The sequence below is a fragment of the Colletotrichum jinshuiense genome, chromosome 11, assembly GCF_051148585.1.
Source record: "Colletotrichum jinshuiense chromosome 11, complete sequence".
NCBI lineage: Eukaryota > Fungi > Ascomycota > Sordariomycetes > Glomerellales > Glomerellaceae > Colletotrichum > Colletotrichum jinshuiense.
Window position 1 is genome coordinate 309,021 of NC_139304.1, and position 24,916 is coordinate 333,936.

Consider the following 24,916-nt stretch of genomic DNA (forward strand, 5'->3'; position numbering starts at 1 on the left):
ACCGGCACCGCCACCATGTCTCTCAGTTGCGGCTGGACCATCCGCAATACATCTAAATGTCTGAATGTGGCGAACGCAAGGCACCTAGGCCTCGTCAGCGGGTTCAAAACCTTAGCCATCATCCCACAAGCGCTGATTTGTCCTAGTTTTCTTTTATAGAAGAAGATTCTATATCATGATCAAGGTATTGACATTGCAGTCTCGATTCGATGAGAAAAGTCCAGACAGCTTTCTAAAAGTCTTGCCAGCTTGGATATATGTTTGCTTGAAGTCTCCACAAGGCGAAATAATCAGTTGGAATGGAAATTGCACTATTCTTAGTCAGCATTTTCAGATCTATTATATATATCATCTAGAGGAGAACTTAATACTGAAGACGACTTGACTACACTTACACCCAGCAGACTTATTGAGAACGAGATAATACAGAAGGTATAGTGTGATCATGCTAATATAAGACAGGCTCTAACATAACTAGCGCGACGAGTATTAGAGAAATTGGGGCTTTGTGTGAATATAGACCAATGATTTGATGTAATTTTCTTCTTGCATACAATACACAAATTACACAGTTACTTCTTGTTTCTCTAAACAAGATTCCGTTATTAGATAATGTCGCGAGCCGACGTCGCCGGGGCCGGCTGCGTACGGGACGACTTCGTGCGGGCCGACTGCGCCCCGGCCGGCTTCGCGTTGTATCCACTTGCCAGGGGTATATATATCCACCGATCTATTGTATCTAGACTTTCTATAGTCAACCACACATTACATCTGCTCCACTGCAGCCGTGATCGCCACAGACAAACATGGCGGCCGCCCTGAGAATATCCTATATAGTTATTAAAAAAGCGGCTTCCCTCCACATACGACCATACCCATTGGAGAACTCGGGATCCCGTCCGCTCTCCCATAGATAAGCCAATGAGGGCCGGATTAGTAGTTGGGTCGGTGACGACCAGCGAATACCTGGTGTTGTATGTAATTTTTTTGTTTTAGACCCCTCCGTGGTCGTCTAGCTGCCGTCGCCAGTCGATTCGATGCCTCTCCTGCCCTCCTCTGCTGGCTCTTCGGCACCAAGCTCGCCAAGCCCCGTTCAACTCTGAAGCTGTTGAAGGAGGTGAAAAGAACCAGGCCAGACATGAATCTGGCCGACTTGTACATGTGCTTCGAGCTGTTAAAGTGTGCGCTTTGCAAATAAGAATCTCAGAGGGTTATGGTGTGGATGACATGGTAGATTTCAGTAAACAATGAACGTACCCCTAAAAGCAGCTTCGGCGTCGTCGGGCGTCCATTCCACGGCCACTGACTCGGCGTCGTCGACGGAGTTGGCGTGCCTGGTGGCAGCGGTGGCGTTGATGGCGGCGCGAATCTCGGTGTCTGTCTTGCGCTTGGCCTTGTCATTGGAGTCTGCGAGGGAGTTGATGGTCTTGAGGGCCGTCCAGGACTTGGCGACGGCGATGCCGAAAACCAAGAAGACGTGCTCGACCGGCTGGTAGCCCAAGTTGCTCTTGAGGACGTCAAAGCGCTTGCGGCACTCTTCCGTGGCCGCGGACCGGTGCCAAGTCTTCTCGGGGGTGACGAATTACCTGACAACATTCTCGACCTCGTCTTCGGACAGCTGGGAGCACAGAAAGGAGGGAAAGCCCCACTGGGAGTGCTCGTGCTGTCGCGCATGGCACCATTAACACTTCTTCAGCTTGGCCCAGGTGTCCGGGACCTCAGAGACGTCTACGTCCGGGTAGAAGTAGACGTGGGCGACTCGGCGGGGCTGAAAGAGCTCGGCAGCGACGTCAGCCTCGGTCTCAATCCGCTGACGAGGCATTGCGGGGTGGCGGCGGCGGTGGTAGTGGTTTCTTTTATCGAAACAAACAAAAGACAACAAGACGGAGATTTTGAGGCCAGGCGAGGCGAGGCGAGGAAGACCAGTAAGAAACAAATCAGCAACAAAGGCAAAGTCAGGGTGGCCTGAAAATGTCTTGTCTACATCTTCACCCCAACCGTCTTTCCCACAACATCCGCACCCAACGTCCTCGCACCCAAGTCCTCTCATAGCCAAGTGACCTCTTATGGCCCCAGAGTTCACCCTTCTCGCGACAATCTAGCAAGTGGCAATCGCACCAGCGCAACCTCACCCAAAGCCGTACACAGTCGACCGCCCCCTCAAACACCTAACGACGACAATGGAAACCCCAGCGCAAACCCCCAAAGTGTCTGCTCTGCAGAATACTGCATCAGCCGCAATAGCCGTCAGCGAGACGGCCAGGCGACACAAGATTCTCCAAAAGTGTCGAGAGATTGTGGCTCTGGGAGCCCCAAAGGCAATCGGGAAGAGAATTACCACCTCATGCACGCCTTTGGGCGATTCGAGCACAGCGAAACTATCCACGTCTTTTTCCCCTTTCGACCTTCACACTATCACTTCTATCTTCCAGTCAGCCAAGATTGCCGTCGCTTTTCACGATAGGAAGACCATGTGACCCCTGGCGGACGATGCCCGATCTTGCGTGCCGATTCATCTGCCTTGGTCGACAAATATGCAACCAAGCAACACCTTCTTTAAGGCGGAGGAATTTCAAGAGGGTGAACGTCTTCAACAGATGCCAAGAAGTTTTATTGACTACGAAGCCGGACAAGGAAAGTTGCAGTCACTAAAGCGGTCCATTAGTTGGCTGAGGTGTTTAGACTAGGAGACACGTTCGGCTCAACTGGTCCATCCTCACGACCTTACTGTTGTATCAGTGGTTTGGAAGTGCCATACAAGGGTTCCTCTCTCGTTACAATAACATAAGATCCCATCTCATCCAAACTTAGCCACTATACCTTTCTACTTTAAACCCAGACAACCAACTCTTCTTAGCCTTCTACAAACAGATGACGTTTAGCAGGAGCTCCTCTACAACGGCAAACAAGAATATATTCAGGACCGGCTTACGGTGTGGTAGTGTTCTTCGTTATTGGCTTCTTCACGTTTTGTACCAAAACCCTGCACTTCCAGCTCAGATCCAACTGTTAACAAGTCATCAACAGCGCGCCGTTGGCAACGGCCATCGCGTTGATTGCGTTCTGTTTCTCGCGAACCGTCTGCTTTGCAGACAACTTGGCGGGCTTTTTTCTCTCCTTCAAGCCTTTTTTGCAAGTACTACAACAATCTCCAAATTGTCCCTTTTTCATTGTTACCACACAAACAGTTTCACTGTTAGTGTTGGAATCACAGGGTATCTGTTGTATACAACAGGACTGCCCGTATGGGCTGGAGCTCGCCGAATATCAATATGGTATATTCGGAAGCTGTAAATCGGTATATAGAAGGGAAAGTAGAAGGTTGGCAGCGGCAGCAGCGGAAGTGTAGATATAGCTGTTGGCAGCCCGGAGACGTAATCTCCGGGCTCCGCTGCTGCTGACCGCCTGCCCGTATTCTGGTCACGTAATCCAACAGTTAGACTGCAGGCACGGCTGTACGCTAGTTGGCATTCGAATGCAGTGCAGTTGTATATTAGTTATTTAGCCCCGTTCCCGTTCCGACTGCTGTCTGTCAGCTTGTGTCTTTCTTTAGCGTGGCGCTACCAAACCTGCACCCTGCACATCCAGCCTATCTCCCATCTACTCATCTAGCCTGTCTCACATTGGCTTATGCGCAGCAGTCCCATCCGGGCTTCCCCCGGGGGTGTGGTGTCGGACTCAGATATAAACCCAAGGTACTACTGTTTGAGCCGAGGTTGAGCTACAATTTTGCGTCCACAGTTTAAACGGTTTACAGCAAAAACGGAAGTTTGCGCCAAACATCAGCCAAAAGCTGCGACTTCTAATAGAAAGTATGCAAGCCCTGCTGTCGCATCGCAAGAGTTGGATTGCTCGGCACTCCAAGTCTCCTCCAGACCCAATACATCATTTGAAGACCTCGTTATCCACTCTATCGACGCGTTCTTTCTAGACAACAGCCCGCGACAACGCGACAAGTCGACCAAGTCCCGAAAGGACATCCCTTACAACTCATCCGGCAGCTTCTGCACCTCGTCGAAAATTGTGTCCTCCTCTTCATGCTGCTTCCAAAAACAACAACAAGAAGAACACAATTTGTTCTCACACTCAGCCCACTTTGCCAGAGTCAATTATGGTGGTGGGAAGACACGATGGGGGCTCGTTCTCGTTCGTATTCAGGTGGTCACCAACATCTTCAAAGGCTAGCCATACCCATACTGTTGGATTACTCAGCCAGAATACAGGGAGCTGGCCAGCAGCAGCAGCCGGCCGCGGCAACGGCCACAGCAGCGGAACCCGGAGATCCAACCTCCGGGCTGCCAATAGTGATATCTTCACTACTGCTGCTGCTGCCAACCTACCTACTCTTCTACACACAAGATATACAGAAGAATACAGTACCAGTTTGACCTTTGATTACGTTCGATTACTCCCGTACAGGTAACCTGTGATTCCAACACATACCCATGACTCCCATCTGAACATCCAACCATCCTCGCTGCACCATGTCCCAACCCACAAGCCCTGGAACCTCGTTGCTTAAATGTACCGGAATGATCGCCGGAGCGACCACAAGGATGGAATCCTCGTCTGAGCCGGTGGACTTTCTCGGGTTTTGGGCATGGCATCAATCATGAATTCCAAACCCAGGATCTGTTTACCCATCTCGCAACCCAACACCCAAAGTCGACAGGCGTCACCCTCGGTAAGCCGGTCGCTGGTGGCCGCCAGTTACACACGGTGGCGTCGTCCGGGCAGTGAAGTGTAATGACAGCGGTCGATCGGCGTTGCAGATGAAAGTCGTGGTGGAGGCACAGCTTGACAGGTATAGGCCAGGGCTGCGCAGGAAGAAGGCCTGCAACAGGAAGTACTGGAAACTTGTATGTGGGGCTATTAATTCGTTCCGACCAACTTTTCGCAGCCGAAAACTGGTCGGAACGACTGCCGCCCAATCAAAGGCCCAGTCAAGATAGACCCTATATGTACACTATACTAACCCTCCCAGTGCGAGTGATTCAGGTGAGTGGATTCAGGCCGAGAGCGTTCATGTGGATAAATAAGACTTCGCGCGGGTGCCGAGCTACTGAGGCCGAGGCGGGGGCGGCGACTCGGTTCTCATGCCATTCTCTTCAAATGGGATTCACGGGCCCTGTCATGGCCTCCCGGCTCACTTGGCGTTGGAAGAAGTGAAGTCAACCAACCCAGTCTCGGCTGCCTTGCTCTGCTCAGCTTCAGGCTGATCGATTGCATCTTGTCCCGGATATGCTGCACGGAATTCAGTACATCAAGATTGATCCACACCACAACACCACACCACGCCATGCCCGCTTACCCCACTACATCATCACCACCACCGGTCGCCGTCATGGCTGTTATGTTAACAGCTGAGTCGGATATCCAAGGTGGTTAATCAGGTATTCTCCAGGGGCTAATATTAGCCGATGGGAATTAATTTCCCCCGCCAACGTTAATCGCGTAGCTACGTACCTACCTAGTTCCTTTTTGCACCCGCATTCCGAGCAGGTAGGGCGCATAATTACCTCCAACATCCATCCATCTGCACCTTTGATGACCCTCAAAAGACGGCCACCCGGACTCCATGCCTGACCGCAATCATGAATCAATCCGCACCAGTGCACGCAATTGAAATATCCAGTCGTTGCGCACGTTGACATAGAAGCCAACAGAGGCCTCACCATTTTTTCCCCTTTTTTTTCCTCTCTTTCTTCTTCTTTTCTTTGATTTTTGCCGACTTGTTTGCCCTCAGCAGCAGCAGGCGATGCAGCTGATATGCACGGTAGCAAACATTTGCCTCCCCTGCTTCAACCAACAGCCAGGAGGATGACCCGTCGCGGGATACAAGTGACGGACCGGGCCGGGTCAGTAGCCAGCAGAAGGGACTTTTCTTCCCCCTTGGCCCTCTAGCGACATCGTCTTCGTCCTCAACAGCCTCAATCATGTTGTCGTCGTCCCGTGCGGCAACGCCAACGGCACCGGCCTCGGTTGCTTGTAAACGCCATCGACCAAACCTAATGGAGCTATTCTCCGCCCAGCCTGGGAATCCCAGGACATTGGACGATAATACAGAGCCGGCAGTCCGCACCAGGAAAGGCCCCTCCAGTCGAGGATGGGCCGGCTCGTACGACGAAATGCAGCTCGAGTACAAGGCATGGGTCAGAAGCCGAACCCCAAGCTCCCCCTCATTCCCTCGCTCCATCCCTTTGCCAGAGACGCGAAATCGGTTTCCCCCAGCTAACCCCGTGTCTACTCAAACAGGCTCTCCTCACCGAAACCGGCGCCGATGTCGAGACCCTACGGTCTTTCATAACCGCCCAAAGAGACGCCCTGGACACCTTGCGGCGAGATCTAGAGGACCTGCCGAGCTCTGTCCGACTCGAACCCGAACGGGGGACCGCCCTCTACACGTCCGTCCTGGCCCGAGCCCTCTGGGCGGCGACGGAGCTGCGATGGTGTTTAGCACGCCTGGAGCTGACGCGGATCGCGGATGACCGCGTCGGTCTTCACTACACCAGAGATACGGGGGCCATGCTTGGCCTCGTGCGTAGACAGAGGGCCGAGGCCCACCTGACGAGGTTCATTTTGCGGGCTATTCCGTGTCTCTGCCGCTGCTTGGCAGCCCTGATCAGGTTCCGCTGCGGCGACTCGGGCTCGTTCTCGATGGATTCGACCCTCTGGGCTCACGTTTCATTCCACCACAACAAACCCTCAGACGGGGAGAGGACACATGTATTCTGGAGAGCGACAGGAGAAGGAGACGGCGAGCTGTCTGCAACTACTACGGAGGCCGATGGCGGCCCGTACACCGTGGCGGTTCGAGAGCTTTGCGAGGGGCTGGACCACGTGCAGAAGGCCGCTGACGGGGTGAGGTAGATGGATGCTGGAGGGTGCGAGGCAACGCGCGACAGATACCAGCATCGCATCGGAAATTGACGCGGCCGCCTGAGGCCCTAGATAATTAGAAGGAGCGTAGCTTGTATCTCGTGCCCCCCTCCTGGTCTTGATGGGATGCAGCCTGCTTGCTGCTGCGGTCTGGTACCCACCGCTCTCGCTTTGGCGTTGTGAAAAATAACAGCCCTTGCGCCCGTGTGCCTGTTCCGTCCCGTCTAGTGTACATTACATCTTTGGGTTGTCATCCCTGCAACAACAACTACTCGTAAGCGTGTTCAAAGAAGAGGAGGTTGGAGTCGAGTCCCAACACAAGGCGCCAAGAACCCCCTGCCTTCCACTGAACCGACCAGGATTGGGCTTTGGGTTCAGGGTCCCCATCGGTAATTTAAGCCATGATAGAGGAAACTTTGGCAGGCTGCAGTCTGCAGATGATTAGATCACCGCTTGATTCCACATGCAACCAGTGAAGAGCGCGCGCCTTTGTCCGAGCTGCTGAGGGGGGCGGGTAGTTATGGCGTCGACTGTCATCCGTGCATGTCGACTTGGGCAGCCCTGGAGAACCATACAGAGCCGTGGACTTGGGGAAATATTTGAGGCTCTCAGTTGAGTCGCAGACCACATGAAATAAGCCATGAAGACTTAGAGAACGCCGCAACCGGGATCAGCAGGATACGCGAGCGTCTCGAGGAGCAATGACATTGGGAACGCCCTGTTCTAGTAACAGTCACAAACGTCACCTGCCTACGCCACGCAGGCGAGTTGCGAGGGCCATAGTAGTAGATGAAGCGTTTTGAACCGAATGAATCAGGATGAAAGAAGCACCCAGGAGAGCAAGACGGCACGGTTAAACTCTTGTGCGTGGTCCTTGCTGGGTATTCTCTTATGTCATTGAAAAGGCTTCTCACAGGAAACCCAGGGGCCTTTACAAAATTGACCATGCCGTGCACGTCGAGAACCCCAGTCACCAGAAGCAGCCAGATTGCAAACGACTACGTAGGGGTCGACCAGCACGAGGGCGGGCACCCCTGATCGCCGGCGGCCTGGCGTATGGCTGCGGTCTCTGGACATTAGCATGGCGGCTAACTTCAGACTTGAGCGCTCTCGCAATGGGATCGGCGTCGAATGTTGCTACATGCACAATGACTTTATATTCCGTAAAGCTTGACCGAATATAAACCAAAGTGTCCACAAGTCCGACGGTCAGATAGATGATGAACCCTTCCTAGTGTCACGGACCCAACGGATCGCCATTGTCATCCTCCTATCCGTTGCGCCTGTTGATAACCACCTTTCCTCTCCTTTACTCCTTGCATCCTTGCTGTTCATGATGACGATCACGGTTAGCAGCTCGCTGATCTACGCCCTGGTAACCTTGCTATGCAGTCAGCTGCCCTGGGGGAGCATAACAAGTGCAGCCCTCCATGTCAGTCAATACGAACTTAGTCCATGGTGGTAGATCAACCCTGATATGTTCAAGCGAACGGGAGTCTTAGCCAGGCAAGACTATGCTCGGAGAATCCCTCGCTTCTCTCGGAAGGTTGATACGGCTTCAAGGCCGACTTCAACGTCCCTGCCCCGAGTTTCTGCCAAGAGGCTGCTGTTAATGGAAATGCGACAGGCATGAATAATCTAGAATAGCGTGGTGGGCACCCATGCATTATCCCACATCCTGAGTCGCCCCGAGAGTCACGATGTAGGGCTCGGCAGACTGGTTGGGGCTGTGTGAGACCTGATGGTGCTGCGACAGGTTCTCAGTATACGTTTGCTGTTGTTGGGTTTCTTTCTTCACAATCCATTGACTATAAACTAATCTAGAGAGCTTGCTGCCCATGCATTCATCTCGACGGACGGGTCGACGGCGACACTAGCCGGGGCACACTGTTACTCAAGGTATATGTCGAACAGATACAATACGGGGCTTTTAGTCTCGAGACGTAAACAAGAACGCGGATACATACAACTTTAGTGCCTAAGGTAGGCGTTATCTTATCTCTAACAGGTGGCGAGCTACTGGTATTTAACCAGACTAACAGGATATAGATCACATCAGGTTGACATGGGGGGTTATCATCAGCTTGTCACATTACCTTACTCCTACAACACAACCTCACAACACAACCGTCGCCACAACACAACTGTCGCCACAACACAACCGCCGCCGCAGCACAACTACCACCACAACACAACTGCCACCACAACACAGACACTAGTGTTATGACTCAATAGCTGCGCCGTGCCGGCCCATCTACCCATCCAGCAAAGTCTTCAATTCGACTTAGCTCGCGAAGGATCTTTGAATTAGGATGCAGACGTTCCCTTTAATCTGCCTGTACACCTCATCGAAGACGGCGTTCGAATATGGGAGCTATGTGCGATCGACCAAGTGGAAAAGAGGACAAGTCCGTCTCTTATTCTCGCCCATGCCAGGCAAAGTCAGTGGCATCGAACTTCGCTTCGGCAGGCTAGCTGGTGGCAATCTCATGGTCGAATTGTCTGGTGGGCTTCTAGCGATGTCGCCGTCGTCCTCGTCATGATGTCGCGGCTGGCTGTTGATGGCTTCATTTTCTAGGACTGTACCGGCTACTCAAATGCCTGCGGCTCATTCAGCTGCTCCTGAGCCTGGTAGAAACCATCCCCCCCACCTTGCCCAACGAGGGAGAACTTCTGCCCATAAGCACGACCCTTCTTAACTTAATCTGGACTTCATCCATCCCGTCTAGTAGAGATGTGTGAGTATGTCGGTGCTCCATCACCCCCATCTTCACCAGTTCGAGAGTTGCAGGTCATCATTGCATGTTCTTGGTACAGTGAGCACCGCTGTTACTCGGGGGGGTTTTGTTGCCCCAGCCGTCGCAGCACCAACCGACCCGTCTCTCAATTGTAGCTGGGCGAGGACGTAAGTTGCGCTCACATCAATTAGCTTGTGGTATAGATGGTGGCTGTAATGTGGCTCGTACAGTGTAAAATCCACGTCGGTGATACATTTGCCTGCCTTGTAAGTCATCTGTAGTAGTACATGCGTGATAGCTAAAAATGTAAAAATGTTTTGGGGAGGGCGGTGTTTGGTTGGCTTTTTTCGGAGGAAGCGAGCCGAACAATATTTTACGTTAGCTCCTCGGTTTTTTGCTCTCCCCCTCCCTCCCTCTCCGCTCCACACTCAAGGCCATTCATTGCTTTCGTGTCTTGGCCGCCGCCTCTCTAAAAGATTCCGAGCAATATTCGTTACACCCCTCCCCTCCCTTGGCATGCATGTATGACCCTTTAGCTGACCAACTTTTGCCCTCTTCCCCAGAATCGGAAGCAGCCAGCCTGTCAAGCGAGCCGCCACCGATGTTTTCTACCATTCTCTCCACCCGCTAGAATTCAAGGCCGACTGGCCTGCAGCAGACTCCCAAAAGCAGCAAGTCTTGCAGATTCGGACTGGCCCTCAAGCAATCTTCATCGCTTCGATCCGTTAGGGCACCTTGACTGGGCTTATCAGGACGAGTCATAGACCCAGAATCTTCGAGAACAAATCCGAGAGCCACATTCCGAAGACCCGATACCATCTCCAAAGCCAGCCCAAGCTGGAAAAATCTCGGTAAAGGCGCCTTCGGAGGCGGTTCATCATGGAGGGACTTGATGACACGATGGGTAAGAGGCAGGAGGAGACGGTACAAGGTGGTCAAAGACAAATAAAGGCATAAATAATGACACGCGATTTACCTCGGTATGTGGTTCAATATGTGGCCGGCATGTGCAGAGCTTGCAGTACTTCCGGGTTGAAATTTTTATCTTATTTGGTGTCTATTGATTTGCTGATTGCGGATGAGCGAGTGCTCTTCTGTGACAGATGATCTGGCTATCTATCTGCTCCCGTGCGGCCCTTTGCACATTCGCAAACCCGTCCCTTTTCGCTTCATCTCCGGCTCCCATCCAGCCGCCAGAGAGAGACCAACGCATTCTACCAGCTCAAATGAGCCTTTGACAAGCGACACAATGCTTACGTTACTTTTGCCCAAGCGACAACTGTTTATTGAATTTGGCGCCTCAGCGACGGGATTGGTGTTCAGTTCTTCCACGTCAAGGGAATTCTTTACTCAACTGGGACCAAAAGCAATACCCACCACGCAACGCGATTGGCCCTGGCAGTTTTCTTTCACGCATGCCGGGCGATGCCGAAGAACGATAGTGGTCGACCGAGTTGGGTTAGAGACTCAGCATAGGATTCCAACTACCCAAATTCAACCAGTCATGATATTCACCGATCACAAAGCAATAGTGGACATCCAGTCCTAACAAATCAACGACATTGTCAACTCCACAGCACGTACTACCGCTAACAAGAAGCTTATCCGAGCTATAAAGGACATCAGCCAGTCCGACATACGCGTCATCCACAAGCATGGCAACGACCATTTGGTAGCCGACGCTCTGAGCCGGCCGTCGGCCAGACACAATATCCACTCGAACACCCCCAGTACGCTTGGCCAGCTCCCAGACGACAGACCAACCGGTTTGGCTTTCTCGGCCGAACCCGTACGACTCGGCCAAAAGTAGGCGCCGTGGAGTTTCAAAGGCGGCGTCCCCAAGCGACCGTGTGATCAACTTTGCTCGAACCAACTTTCCGGCACCACGCCTGTCTCCGTCTTGGTCTTGCTTGAATACTGGGGCCCGCACCAATGTAATCCGCACTGAGAACCTATGTCTGCCCGGGTAAACGAATTGGTGCACCAGGCCAATTCTGCATCCTGGTCCTGCACTGTAGTCCCCGTGAAAGCCCTACCCACCCTCGATTATTGTCTCTAGAGGAGCTGCCCGCTATGTACTCCAAGCCCAAATCGAGCTTCAACGCGCGCATCTGGCGATGCGTTCTGGATACGAGAACTCGGTTTCGGAGTCTCGCATCGACAACGGCCCATACACTGAATTTTGTATACATGCGCTCTCCAAACGGCGGCACGCTGTAGCTAGAGGAAATCCCTAGCGACATGATATCCCTTTATCATTTCCGGTCTCATTTCTTAGCCTTGGCTTTCGGTTTAGAGACATTTGAGGAGTTCTAGTCATGTGCAGTGGCGGATTCCACATGGAGAGACCGTCAACACAACTGGCCTCCTTTTGGAGCCGCGGATGTCACAAGGACCATTTCTCCCTGCCCCAACTCCTATTCAGGAACTCGAGAGAACTCAGATAGCCTAACATCAGATAACATCCGGGACAAATGGGAAAGCTGGCGCGCCAATGCAGAAGAGAGGAGCAGTTCAGGGCAAGGGAGATACAAAGGCAATCGAGGCTCTAGAACAGAAACCCAAACTGTTTCTCGTGGACTTCGCGATAGCTACCTCGCCCAGAACACCAGCCTCGTCGTTTTCGCGTATATTTATAGCAAAATCATCACTTTTACGTTTGGACGTGGTGGCCTGAAGGAAGTCGATCTCGGCATCCGGCCGACATACTGGGCTGCCGCGTAGCGTTTTCTCCATTTGCCAGGATCGCCGTATCTCGTCCGTCACCATGATCCTTAGTATACACCGAAATTACAGCCAGTCTCTCTTTAAGAGTACCCGAAAGCATGGAAAAGGTTCACGAGTGTTGCGAAGGTGTAATGCGACTATAGCAGACGATGATGGTTTGAAAGGGACGCCCGAGACAGTCAGTCCGAGACTAGATTAAGTAGCTCGCCAGCATCGGATGTCGTATATCCATCCATGAAAGCGGCCTCTCAGCGAACCCACGATGCCTGGAAATGTGATGGCTTAGAGGCCATGTAAAAGCTGCGTGGCGTAGACGGGCTCCATGGTTTTTGCTGCGGTCTGCTTTTTAAAAGATTCGCGTTCGCGTTTAGCAAGAAATTTCATGGGATTCTGCTGGTGGCATGTTTCAATCAACGCGATCTGCCTTTTTATCTTACTTAAGGACCGCTTCTGCCCATCCAATCCTTCAAGGTACCGGGAGTTCCGGCTTTCACAAAGCCGGCCCACTCTCTTTCATCTTCAACACCACGGGGCCCGTCAACTCGATGATGTCGATATCTGTACACGATGTACCACTCAGTGCTAAACGCGCATAAAGTCCGCCTGATGGAGACTGCGGTTGTATGGGACTGCTGAGATGGACACAATGCATCATCTCCTGCATGTAAAAAAGCTCAAAACCTCACAAGTTGAAAGTTCGGGACTGCTCAGCGATCTCCCACAATACAGTATTACACCCGTAGACTGGAGAATCAAGCCCCTAGTGGCATGTATGGATTAATGAGAGAAAACATTGTGAATTTTCAAGTTTTCAGTTAAACCACTTATAAGCCTATACTCTGGTCCAAGTAGCTGGACGGTGTCGATCGCCTCCTCCATGTTATCGGTCATCGCTGGTCATCGCTGGTCATCGCCGTCTCGCGTCGAGAAGCAGTGAAAGTCGCCCGGCCTGGCCCGGAGCGAGCGGTCGCACACACAGAGCGTACAGGCAAGAATACAACTGCCCCCCCTGCTCACAACGTAGGTGTAGCCGTGGAGGGGACTGGCCCTTGCGGCCCCGCCCGGCGCCCGACCTCCCCTGGCCGGGTGCCTCCTTCCATCTCCGCCGCGCACCTGCTGCAACTCAACTCAACTCCTGTTGGCGTCTTCTGTGATGGGCTGTGTATCTTTATTGTCAGCTCTGCTTCCCTTCGCCAAGAACCAACACAACCGCCAGCCTGGCATCGTTCGCCGCGCAAGAGTCGACTTCGTAGCCTGCCAATGGATCCAAAGCAACACCGGTCACAAGAGATGGCTTCGACGCCATCTAATAGTCCTCGGGTCCAAGATCTCCCCGAGAGTCACAGAACTGAAGTGGGAATTCCCGACTCATCGAACACGAACAATAAGGAGTCTACCGGTAAGAGTTCTTCATCTGAATGCACGTGCAATGAATATATTTACAATACAGACCTTGTCAGTGACAGAACCAACAAATGTAACGCTACCAGCATCCGCGATGACCCTCGCATTCCGCCTCCTCAGGACCCGAAGAATGGCCCAGCCGGAGTTGACGTCGAAGTCGACCCCAATCCCGAGCCATTTACATTCGTGTGCTTCTTCTTAAGCAGCGAGGACGGATTAGCCGCGAACATGGTCAAGGAGGCCGAAGCATTCCTTTGTCGACAATTCCCAGCGGCATGCATCAGCTGCGACAAGAGCCTGAAGAAGAAGATACAGTCTGCTACTAAAAGACAACGAGTCGACTGAGTTAGCGTTCAAAGTATGAGCAATGTGATACCGTAACTCGAGATTGATGTGTTATGGAACCTCGGTGTCGCACGGAAGCGATAAACAAACACTATTAATTGGTGCGCCAGATGATGGTATGCAGGAGGGAAATACGGACTCGGCATCTTTGGTCAAATGGCATGACATGGCATGGGCGCAAGGACGGGCGGTTGCCGTGCTCATCTAGCAAGCGTATAGCAATACAATCGACCATTACTCGGAATCTCCGGTCTTTACACTATTGCACTGATCAATTTGACAGTAGCTCTGTTTGTTGCCGAGCTACTGCAGCACAACAAACCTATTCCTTTTCTAGTTATCGAACTGCCATCGCCAATCAGATTGGTTTCCATGGCTGATGCAGGGAATCTGGCCATCCATCATTGCAGGGGAAGGCTCAGTTTAGATTGGTTGCTTTGTTGCAACGCTGGTTAGTCCAAACCAGCTCTCAACCCTCCTCGACCCCACGAGGTCCGCCTGATGATCAAGATGTATCCTCCCGCCTTCTTCCTTTCCCCGCTTTCCGACAAGCTGCCCACACTCGTCGCAAATGGAAGTCCACAAAAACATCGGCAACGTTGTCGCTAGTCGGCAAACCTTCGCAGTCTACGCCTCCCGCCGCTGAAGCTCACTGTCCGCCATCTATACCTCGGGACGAGCCAAAGGCCACGCTGTATCCAGTCTGACACCACCATCCAACCATCTGGTGCTCTGCTGGGCCTGTAAGCCATCTTCTCGGCGGTATTCGGCCGCTCCAGCCGCCGGGTATTCCACTTTCGGCGCTCTCGAGGCGCTCTCGAGGCGCTGCTGCCCGTGCTTCCAAGATGCGGGTAGCCTCGTGCATCATTGTCTCCCCTCCGCCCTCCTTCCCCATTGATCCCAATCTCATCTACTACGCTGTCCGGGTACACGTCGCGTTGATCATTGCAAGTGTTAAACCCCGCTTCTCTTGAACCCGCAGCCGGCTTACATACGGAAGCAATTCCATGTCTCGTGGAGCTGTCCCCCAAGCGCGCGTGCTCTTCCCTGCCCGCTTCTACTGCAACCCGCAGAGCTAAAAGCCCTCCAATGTTCTTCGTTCGAGGTACTCTGCGAGAAGCAACCCCAAGCGAAACGGGGCTCTTTCTCCTTCATCAAATCCTGCGCACCCATCTCAAGCAGGAATCACATTCTGACGACAACAACCACGAGGACTACAGGTGCAATATCCTTTAGGCAGGGCTTGCTATTCAGTATGCCCAATAATAGTCCCATACAACCCTAAGAAGAAGATCCTCTCGAAAGCATCGACATATGTCCGCTCTACCACAGAACGGTCTGCGCCTCTCTACCCTCCCTTTCGCCCCTCAGACCAAATCTAACGAAGTCTTCCACCCAACAACAGGGGCAAGGTTATCCATTACTTTCTTCTTTCCCGTCTACGCCTTCATGTCAACTCACCTGATGACTTAGGTTATAATTGAAACTAAGTTCAACTTCAATCTTAAAGTGAAGAAAGGGGAAACCTACTGAACTTGCCACATTCTGAATCGCGGCCTTTTCGGCTCCCATTTTCCGTCTCTCCCTCACCACGAGGCAAACGATTTTTTCTATGGTTTCACGCATGTCAGTCCTGAAAACCCCTGATTCTCGTCGTTGAGAACTGGATGGCAGACATGTCCCTTACATTCGGCCATGTCACACTCCTGCAAGATGATAACTTACATGCCGCATTCGATGTCATCTCCTAAGCACACATTCCCAACGCTTCCAAAATCTACTCCAGAGCTTTCAAACATGACTGACGAGTGGAATAAATGGTGCCGTTTCAGAGGCCATCACCCCTGCTGATACCGAGAGCACAAGGGATTCAACATACATCGTCATTATTGTCTTCATCTGAGTCGCCACTTAAGTAAGTTAACCTTCTAGAACCACTACATAAAAGCGGGTTCCTTATCTCCTAGTAAGACCTCAAGCCCAACTTTCACTTGAAACACCACCAATACGAGAAGAACAAGCAAGTAAGAGAATCTATTAAGCGTCACTACCATCTGGTTCAGATCAAATTACCTAGCAGTGTGTCCACTGCAGGTCTACATTATAGCTACACACATGTATATCCCTACCGAAACTAACAAGATGCAAGAGATATAGAGAACACTGTTAAACGCTCTCAGTCATTAACTTGGGTGTATAACACTCAACCACTAGCCGCAGGTCATAGAGTCCGCTTTCTTTCTCTCGCCTTGAACTTATTCATTTCTTTCATCCGCAGCATTACTCATCTCCAGATTCATCCGCTGCCAGGTACAGTCATCCGGTATCATCACCCAACATGCCAAGTCAACCATTCTCTTCAGCTGGCCGTGAGCTTAGTGCTTCACTTGGAGAGATGAAGAATCACAAGGAACTTCTGCTCTTTAATCTTGGCCAGGTCTCGCTTGGCGTTCTATACAACAGCAACCCAGTCACAGTCACTAGAGTCAGCAAGGAGAGAGTTGTCACTGAGATGGCAAAACTTACGCTAAATAATGCATCAACTCGAAGGACGCAATCAACCAATACAATAGCTCCAGCAACAACCGAAACACCCAAAGCCGCCGCCGCCGCTCACAAAGGCTACCGTCTGTATGTATCTAAACATGCCCATCAGAGCTTGTGATACTTGTCAAGAAGCTCGGCGTTCTCGCCGTGTGCCAGGATTTAGTCTGCCACCAACACCGTATATGTTCTAGGACTATAGAAAGGCGCGAGTCGCAAGATGACTGCCTATAAACTTCCACCTGTCTCATCGACAAGATACCAAGATACACATTTGATGCAGACAATAGTGGCATGAACGCTGACACGGCTCTCTGCCGCACTCATCTTGTTATGCTCCACAGTACTGGTGTCTTTGGTATGAAGTCATTGTCGCCGCTCAACAAAACAATAAGAGACATAGCTGCCTATTAGATTAGCGCATGATATTGTACACGGAAGATTAGTTTCCTCAGCCCCTGACAATGTGCTTAGATGCAATTTCTGCTGTCCAAGTTATGGCACGTTTTGCGGATCTCGTCTGAGACTTCAACCACCAGTACCGCGTGAAGCACGCAACTGAAAGTGACTTTGTCATCCGGTTTAAGATGAAGACGAGAAGCCCACACAACGCTGTCTCTATGAACAAGCTGAAATGACAATCAGCAGCTCTAAAAAAAAGCCATATATTAAATCCCATGCTCATCAACTCAGCTCCAGAGCAGACAGATGATCGAACCCAGGCCGATGTCTACGATTGCTGTCGCCTGTTACGCAAACGATGCGAGAAGTCAAGTTCTGCCCGAGCCGCAGTGGCCGCTTTCTGAAACTCCGGCAGGTAAGGATGTACAGTAGAATCTCAGCCTTCAGGCTCCGGCTTTCGAACAAAATCATGTTCAACAGCATTGAAGTGGCAGTTGACAGAAAATACCATACAGGTAGGCTACCCTCTTGGATTCCAAAATGGTTGTAAAGTCCAGCGGCCCGCTCCGACAAGGCAATTATCTGACGGTCGACGGCTTTAGAAATAAGTGCCGGCGCCGTCGGTAAGCTACTACGGCTCGCAGGTGGAAGTCACGAGCAGGAGGGTAAACTTGCACAGTATTCAAGGGGCAAAACTTTATATTTTTTACGAAATAGCTATGCAAAACAAATAGGATGTGCGTTGGTAAACTATACCACTGCCGCCCAAACTAGATCTACGACATCTTGGAACCATAACCACCAGTCTGCCATAGTCATTAAGTATCAGCAGAAGTCACCCAGTGCGCCGCAATCAAGGGATCGTTTGGTTAAATAGTCGCCACCGCTGTCAGCCTCAACCATTAAGCTCCTAGGTTAGTTATGCAACCCAAATGTTTACCGTTCTTCCAAACCGTGCAATCTTAATAGTACCTATTCTACTAAGGACGACGAACTTTCCTCTTTTCACTGTCAGATGTATTATGAAATCTGGTGGACCTTCTGAATTCGTGCCACCTGCATTGCCTCAGGACCAGTCAACATTCCCGTAAATCCAAACACGCGTGTTGTTATACTCTGAGATCCGTACTACTCTCTATGTTTTGTCTCTCGGTCTCCGTGGCTTACGTCCCTAATTCGTGGTGGAGGAAAGAAGGGTTGCTGCGCCCTCACCAGGGCGTTCAGGGTGGTCGTGCTTAGAATCTGACTGGTTGAGAGTACTACCCAAGTTGGAGGAAGCCCCAGGTCTTAAGATTTCAAGATAAGATGTGTCTGCGCCAAATCAGATTCGCCTAGGCAAGGCTGCCGCGAGAATATGGAGGGCAATCATATTGTGTTATTCTCAAACGACTTATGGCTAAGGTTTTCCAAATATTCAACTTCCTGATATATCTCCGCGGGTTGAACACTAAAGTCCAGCATGTCGTCCTCTAACCTCTAGCGAGGAGCAAGCAATCATGCTTCAGCTAGAATAGTGAGGTGAGACGCACAAGACAACGCTAGCGAGAATCAATTATACGTTCGCTTAGAAAGAAAGGAATAAAGGACTTCAACTTTCACACATACAGCTAAATAAGTCTTGTATCAACTTATTATATAGTTTCTATCTGTATTTGCGAGAGGTGTCCTTATTTCTGTCTTTACGCTTGTTCTTTACTAACTTTACTACTAAAGGCTATATTGTTAGCTTAAATCGCATTTAGAAACTTATATACTGCTGATTTCAATTATATGATACTAATGTAGAGCTATAAGACTCTCTTATATATAACCTAAAATAGATATATATTAATATAGATAAGCCGTTATAATATAAGATTTATAATTTATTTACTTATATTATTTATATTTATTAGGTGTTTTCAACTTAGTTTTTAATTTGTTTTCTAAATCTTTAGGTAGTAAGTTAGTCTATATAAATATAAACTAAACTTAGCTATATTTAATAAAGTCTTAAGTTTGAATTTTCTAAATATATCTATTTTTATTTAGTATAATTACTTTATAACTATAAGGCTATAATAGAAAGATATAAAAAGCAGCTAATATATACTAGTTAATGTTTTTCTTATTAGACTTTTAAAAAAGGTTAAAAAAGATTTAATAAGTCTTTATAAAAGCACTCTAGCTGTGTAAGGATTACAGGCAGCACGGGGCGATCAGCCTAAGTGCGGCGACCGGCTGGCCTAACCTTATAGTAAGCGTGTAGTGCAGCTTAACCACTAAGTGGTTGAACTAGCGGATCTTTTAGTCTATTAGGTTAATCAGCATACTACCCGATTTTCTTATAGCTGCTAAAGGTAGTAAAGCTACTATTATCTTAATAGTTAATAAAGTAGAAAGATAATATTATTAATATATAACTAAACATATAAAGCTATAATTATACTTAATTATAAAACTAATAGCGTTTATATAAAAAGGTATTTAAAATAAGGAAATAATATATATATTATATATAGCGTATATAATAAGTAAGCTGCCTAGATAAGTAGGCTGCCTACTTATCTACATCTATAGTATAAACGCGACTATAAAGTAACACTAATAAAGGTAAATTAATTAAAACTATTTAGAATCCTCTTCTTTAGATATTTCTTTATTAAACTAATATGTTTAGGTATTATATCTTGTGTTTTTATAGACGCTATATTACTATTAACCTATTTTTATCCTTAGTTTATAACTACTACTCTAACACGTTTCTTTATAAACTTATACTAACGCCTTTATCTATAATTAAATATCCCTTATATTAGCTATAGTAAGGCTGCCTTTTTATTTAAGGTGGGTTTTTTTTAGCTTTCTAGTAACAGCTAAATAGGTTGTTTTCTTTATAAAGAATTTAAATTTTAAATTTTAAAAGGGTAATCTAATATATAAACCTATATACTTCTTTTAATTAATACTTTATAGCTTTAATAATTAAAGTTAGAAAGCTATTTTAATAATATAAAATTTAATTCTTAATAAGTTCTAATTATAAAGATGTTTTAGTTAGGTTGTTTAATATTTAAGAAATCTATAGTAGTAATATTATTAGGATTAATCTTAAAGGCATTAGGGTATATAACTTAATATTTAGTCTAAATAAAACGCTTTTTATATTTAAAGAAATAAGTTTTAACCTTTTAAAATATCTTTAGATATTTTTTTAATAATATATATAAAGGCTTTATAAAATATAAAAAAGAAATCTTTTTTTATAATATAAGTATTATTTTATTATATTTTATCTTTAATTTATTACCTATATGTTAACTTAAAGGGCTTAAAATACTTTATATCTAAAGGCTAAAGTAGATAAAAAGAATAAGCTAATATATAAAGTATAATAATATTATTTTCTTAGTAAAATATTTTAAATATATAAAGTAATAGCTTTTATACCTATTAATAATAATAAGGTAATATATACCTTTTAAATTTAGTTTATTATATTTAAAAATAGATAGATAATAAATAAAAAAGATTAAATTTAGATATAATAATAACCTAGTTATATAAGAGATCTAATTTAATATATTAAGTTAAAAGATAATATTAGCTTATAATAATAATATATAATAGGATATTATAGCCTAATAAACTAATAGCCTAAATAACTATAAACTATTTATAATTATTAAATTATATTATTTTTATATTTAATTACTTTTTAATATTTATTATAATTATTTTACATATAATCTAGCCTATTATAAAGCTAGTTTTATTAAAGTTATAAATATTAGATTTCTAGATATTATACTTTATAACTATATTCTTTATAAATATAAACTAGCTATAAATAGTATTTAGATCTTTATATTAGGCTTTTTTATATTTATACTTGTAAAAGAAATTTATCTATAGTTATAGTTATTACTTTATAAAGTTTAAAGCCTAATACTTTCTAACTAGAGATATATTATATTTAGACAGTAATTAATTAGCTATTTCTTTTATACTACTTAGCTAAAAAGGAAATAATTAGGCATTTAGGTTAATAATTTAATTAAGTAGTATATTTTCTTTTAGTAGCATTAAATTCTATAATTTTAGTATAGTGTTACGTTATAAAGGTGTATTATTTAATTAAGTGCTAAGGGTTTTATAAGGTATTAAGTAAATTATAGCTGAAGCCTTAATACTAAGTTTAGGGTCTTTTTTAAGAGCTTAGACAGCTAAGATTAATTAAGCTTCTTTATTTAATAACAACATTGTTTTTTGTAAATAGATATATATTAAAGGTAGAAAGATAAAATAAATATAAATAAGTAGATAGCCTACTTATCTAGACAGCTTACTTATTATATACGTTATTAGTAATAAGTTTATAAGAGGTAGAAAATATAAAGTACATAGCTATAACTTTATCTTTATAGTTTTATATAAAAAAAAAGTATTTAATAAGTAGGTAGTAAAAGACTTATATATACCAAAAGAAGTAAAATATATTATTAACCTAATACTAAATACTAAGCTGTTATTTAGTTTATTTTACCTAGTAAAAGAATAATAGTTAAAATAGCTTTACTAATATATTAAAAAGAATAAAGTAAATAGCTAAATTACTTATTTAATAAGTAAGATAAAAGTATTAATTATATTTATCTTTTAAAAAGTATATACTATATTTTTATATAGACTATAAAGGCTTTAATAAGGTAATAATAAAAAATAAATATCTTCTACCTTTTATTAACAAGCCTTTAGATAGACTTAAATTTATTTCTATACTACTAAATAGAGCTAACTTATATCTTCTTTCTAATATATTATTAAGTATATTTAAATTACAATATAGTTAAAAGTATTAATTAAAACACTTTATCTATATATTATTACTTTTAATATAAAGAAAACTAAATACTAGTAAATATATATATATATATAATATTAATATATAATAAATTAAAACCTATAAATAAAGCTATTTAGATAACTAAATATTTTAAAATACTTTATAAAGGGAGTTAATACACAGGCGTCGCAAATTAATATACAGGCGTCGCTCTTATACGGGCGTCGCTATCCAGCGTTTTAATTAGCTAAAAAAAATATTGTTAGTGCAATTAAATTCTGCTAGATGTTAACAAAGTACCTAACCCTTTTTCCCTATAGAAAGCTCTACTATATACAACCTATAATATACGCCTATAATAGCTCCTACAGCTGAAATTAAAGATATCCTACAGCGCCAAGCTAGTAGTAATACTTCTATAAATAAATCTCCTCGTCTAAAACGACAATACTTAATAAATTACAATATACCGCCATCATCTAGCCTACTACCGTCATCTCCCTCCTCAGAAAGCAGCCGTCCTAATGTTAGCTAATTCTATAGAGTTAGTAATCCTTAAGGCCAGCGCAACCTTATTACTAAGCTCCTATTAGGGTTAATACAAGATATACGCCCTCTTGCATACCACCTGCTATACTACCCTAGTATAAAACCTAGACTCTATCTCTAACGCTACTTTCTAGACCTAGAGGGTAAAACCCCTATCCAGCCTACTACTCTCCTACAACTCTTACTAGAACGCAGCCGCTCTCCTCCTAACAAAGAAACTTAACAACCTTCCCAGCCTACTATAGAACAGTTTAATAGTGTTCTTAAGCTTGTTATACAGGTTGTTAGGACTAATTAAAACCTAACGGCTGTACTTCTTTAACAACAAGAGCATGCCTGTCTATAGCAAGATAAATAGGGTCTTTAAATAAACCCACCACCCTATTCACCCCCTTAATAAAACTCTCCTTAAAGCCTAGCGTCTTTTCGAACTACAGCCTCCTACTAAACCTAAAGTAATAAATCATCCTCTCCTCCCTTAAGCGAAATCCTAAACCTACTAATTCCAGGCGACCTAGAGCCAACTTATAAAGCGCTATTTAATTAAGTTAATACTTTTATAAAAGTTAATAGATTTAGTATTATAAAGCGGAACAAATATAAAGCTTAAGGTCAGCTTATACGATATACTTTCTAATACAATCGGTTTAGTAACTCTAGACCTACTGAGGGTGCTAGTATTTAACAGCGTAAGTCTTAAAAGTATAGCTGTAAATAGCAGGTTATTATAGAAGCTAAAGAGGAGGGTAAGTAGCTATTACGTTATTATTTAGACACCCAGTATAGTTAGTATAATTATAGCCTTAGCCTTAAAGCATCTACACACCCTTCCTATTATAGGCTTACCCAGCTAGTTTAGGATGCTATTAAAACTATAAGCCGGCAGGTTGGGATTCAGGCCTGTAATATACATGCCGTTATCTAAAAGCATTTTCCTAAATTAACATTTACTTAGTAAGACATCTATAACGCTAGAGCTTAAATTAACTGCAAGAAGCTAGGTAGGTATTTACTAACTGCAGCGTTAATTAAGTTATTTAATAAACGTAAGATCCTATATATTGTTAAATAGGTAGAGGATAAGCCTAATCGCCTTATTAGCCTTATATAGACCTTTCCTTACTGCCTTTAAATATAGAAGCGGTTCCCTAAAGTAATTAGCTTTAACAACATATATAACACTAATTGCTTTAAACTCCTACTATTCCAAGCTACTAGGCAGACTTACTTTAGGTCTGTCTTTAATACAGCATTTAGTCTTATTAACAACAAAAGACTAAAAGGGTTCTAGTTTCTCTTAACAAGCATCCGCTAACTAATTAAATAACACTCTATTTACTAACCTACTATTATTATTACAGACTACAACAAGCAGATAAAAGCTGTACTAGATAAACAGTTTCCTAAAGTCTAGTAACAGCTTTATATCTATTATATTAACTCTAATATTATACTTAAAGTAAAATAGAAATAGATTAAGGACTACAGCTGCAATAATAAAACTAGTAGGTCTAATAAAGAGGATATTAACTAAGCAATATAACTAACAGCCGAACTTAGCAATAAAGACCAGGCGTATATTAATACTCTAGTAGATAAGGCGATTCCTTATACCTATTGTAGGGTTTTAACTATATAGAAGATTATTGTGTTTACTAAAACTAAGCATGCTTTTAAGAAGGCCTAAACTAAGCTCTATAAAGAGTTTAACAACTAATAATTAGTTCTTTAGTACCTCTATATAATATATATACCTTTAAGAGCATAATAAGCATGCTGTTTTATTTAAAAGTACTAGAACTTTAGTGTTTACGTTACTTCTAATATAGAGTTAAGCAATAATAACATTAAGGGTTACCTTCTTAATAGTCTTAGTTACCTATATCGACTTATTAACATCATGTAGAATATAATTAGTAATTAGGAGCTACGCTTTAGACAGGCCTGTATAGAGGACGAGATACTTACAGGCTGAGAGTATATAGGCAGCAGCTTAGAATACCTTAGCGAACTCTAGATAATGCTTTTATCAACTTGTCTAGTATTAATTAGGAAGTAATACCAACTAGCATAAAAGGCGATGCCTTCTAGCAAGAGGCTATTCCCAGCCCCCCTTAAGGAGTATAGTAATAACTATTCTATTTCAGTTAAGCTTAGTATCCTATACTATTACAAGATCTACTTAAAGATAGCTGATTCAGCCACTTTTAGTAAGTAGGAAGTTCACCCTCAGTAGCGCCTTTAGGAGTCGTCTACCTCTAATCCATACCGTTAGATCCTTAACCTAAAGATTACAACTTCTCTCTGTAGCAGGCTAAAAAATATAGTACAACCTGTTCCATTACAGCTAGCTATACCTTAGAAAAGCCGGCCAGCTAGTTAAACTAGTAGAGTCTGTACTAGCTAAGCCTCAGCTGGTTGTAAGCAAGGCCGCCCTATAGGAAGCTAGAATAAGTTAATAGTAGTAAGGCTGATGTAGGAGACAACTCAGCCAAGTTAAAGC

The 24,916-nt window shown here is 45.2% G+C and overlaps 2 protein-coding genes across 2 annotated transcripts; one reads left to right on the forward strand and one right to left on the reverse strand.

The window, feature by feature from the left end:
- Positions 1-1,237: 1,237 nt before the first annotated feature.
- On the reverse strand, positions 1,238-1,822 carry EsH8_XI_000063 (uncharacterized protein; the record flags this gene model as incomplete). Its single annotated transcript, XM_083273971.1, has 2 exons — positions 1,238-1,567; positions 1,727-1,822. The coding sequence occupies 2 exons, from the start codon at positions 1,820-1,822 to the stop codon at positions 1,238-1,240; spliced, it is 426 nt and encodes a 141-aa protein (XP_083120307.1).
- Positions 1,823-6,011: 4,189 nt separating this feature from the next.
- On the forward strand, positions 6,012-6,870 carry EsH8_XI_000064 (uncharacterized protein; the record flags this gene model as incomplete). The annotated part of the gene is made up of 2 exons (XM_083273972.1): positions 6,012-6,152; positions 6,256-6,870. The coding sequence occupies 2 exons, from the start codon at positions 6,012-6,014 to the stop codon at positions 6,868-6,870; spliced, it is 756 nt and encodes a 251-aa protein (XP_083120308.1).
- Positions 6,871-24,916: the final 18,046 nt, after the last annotated feature.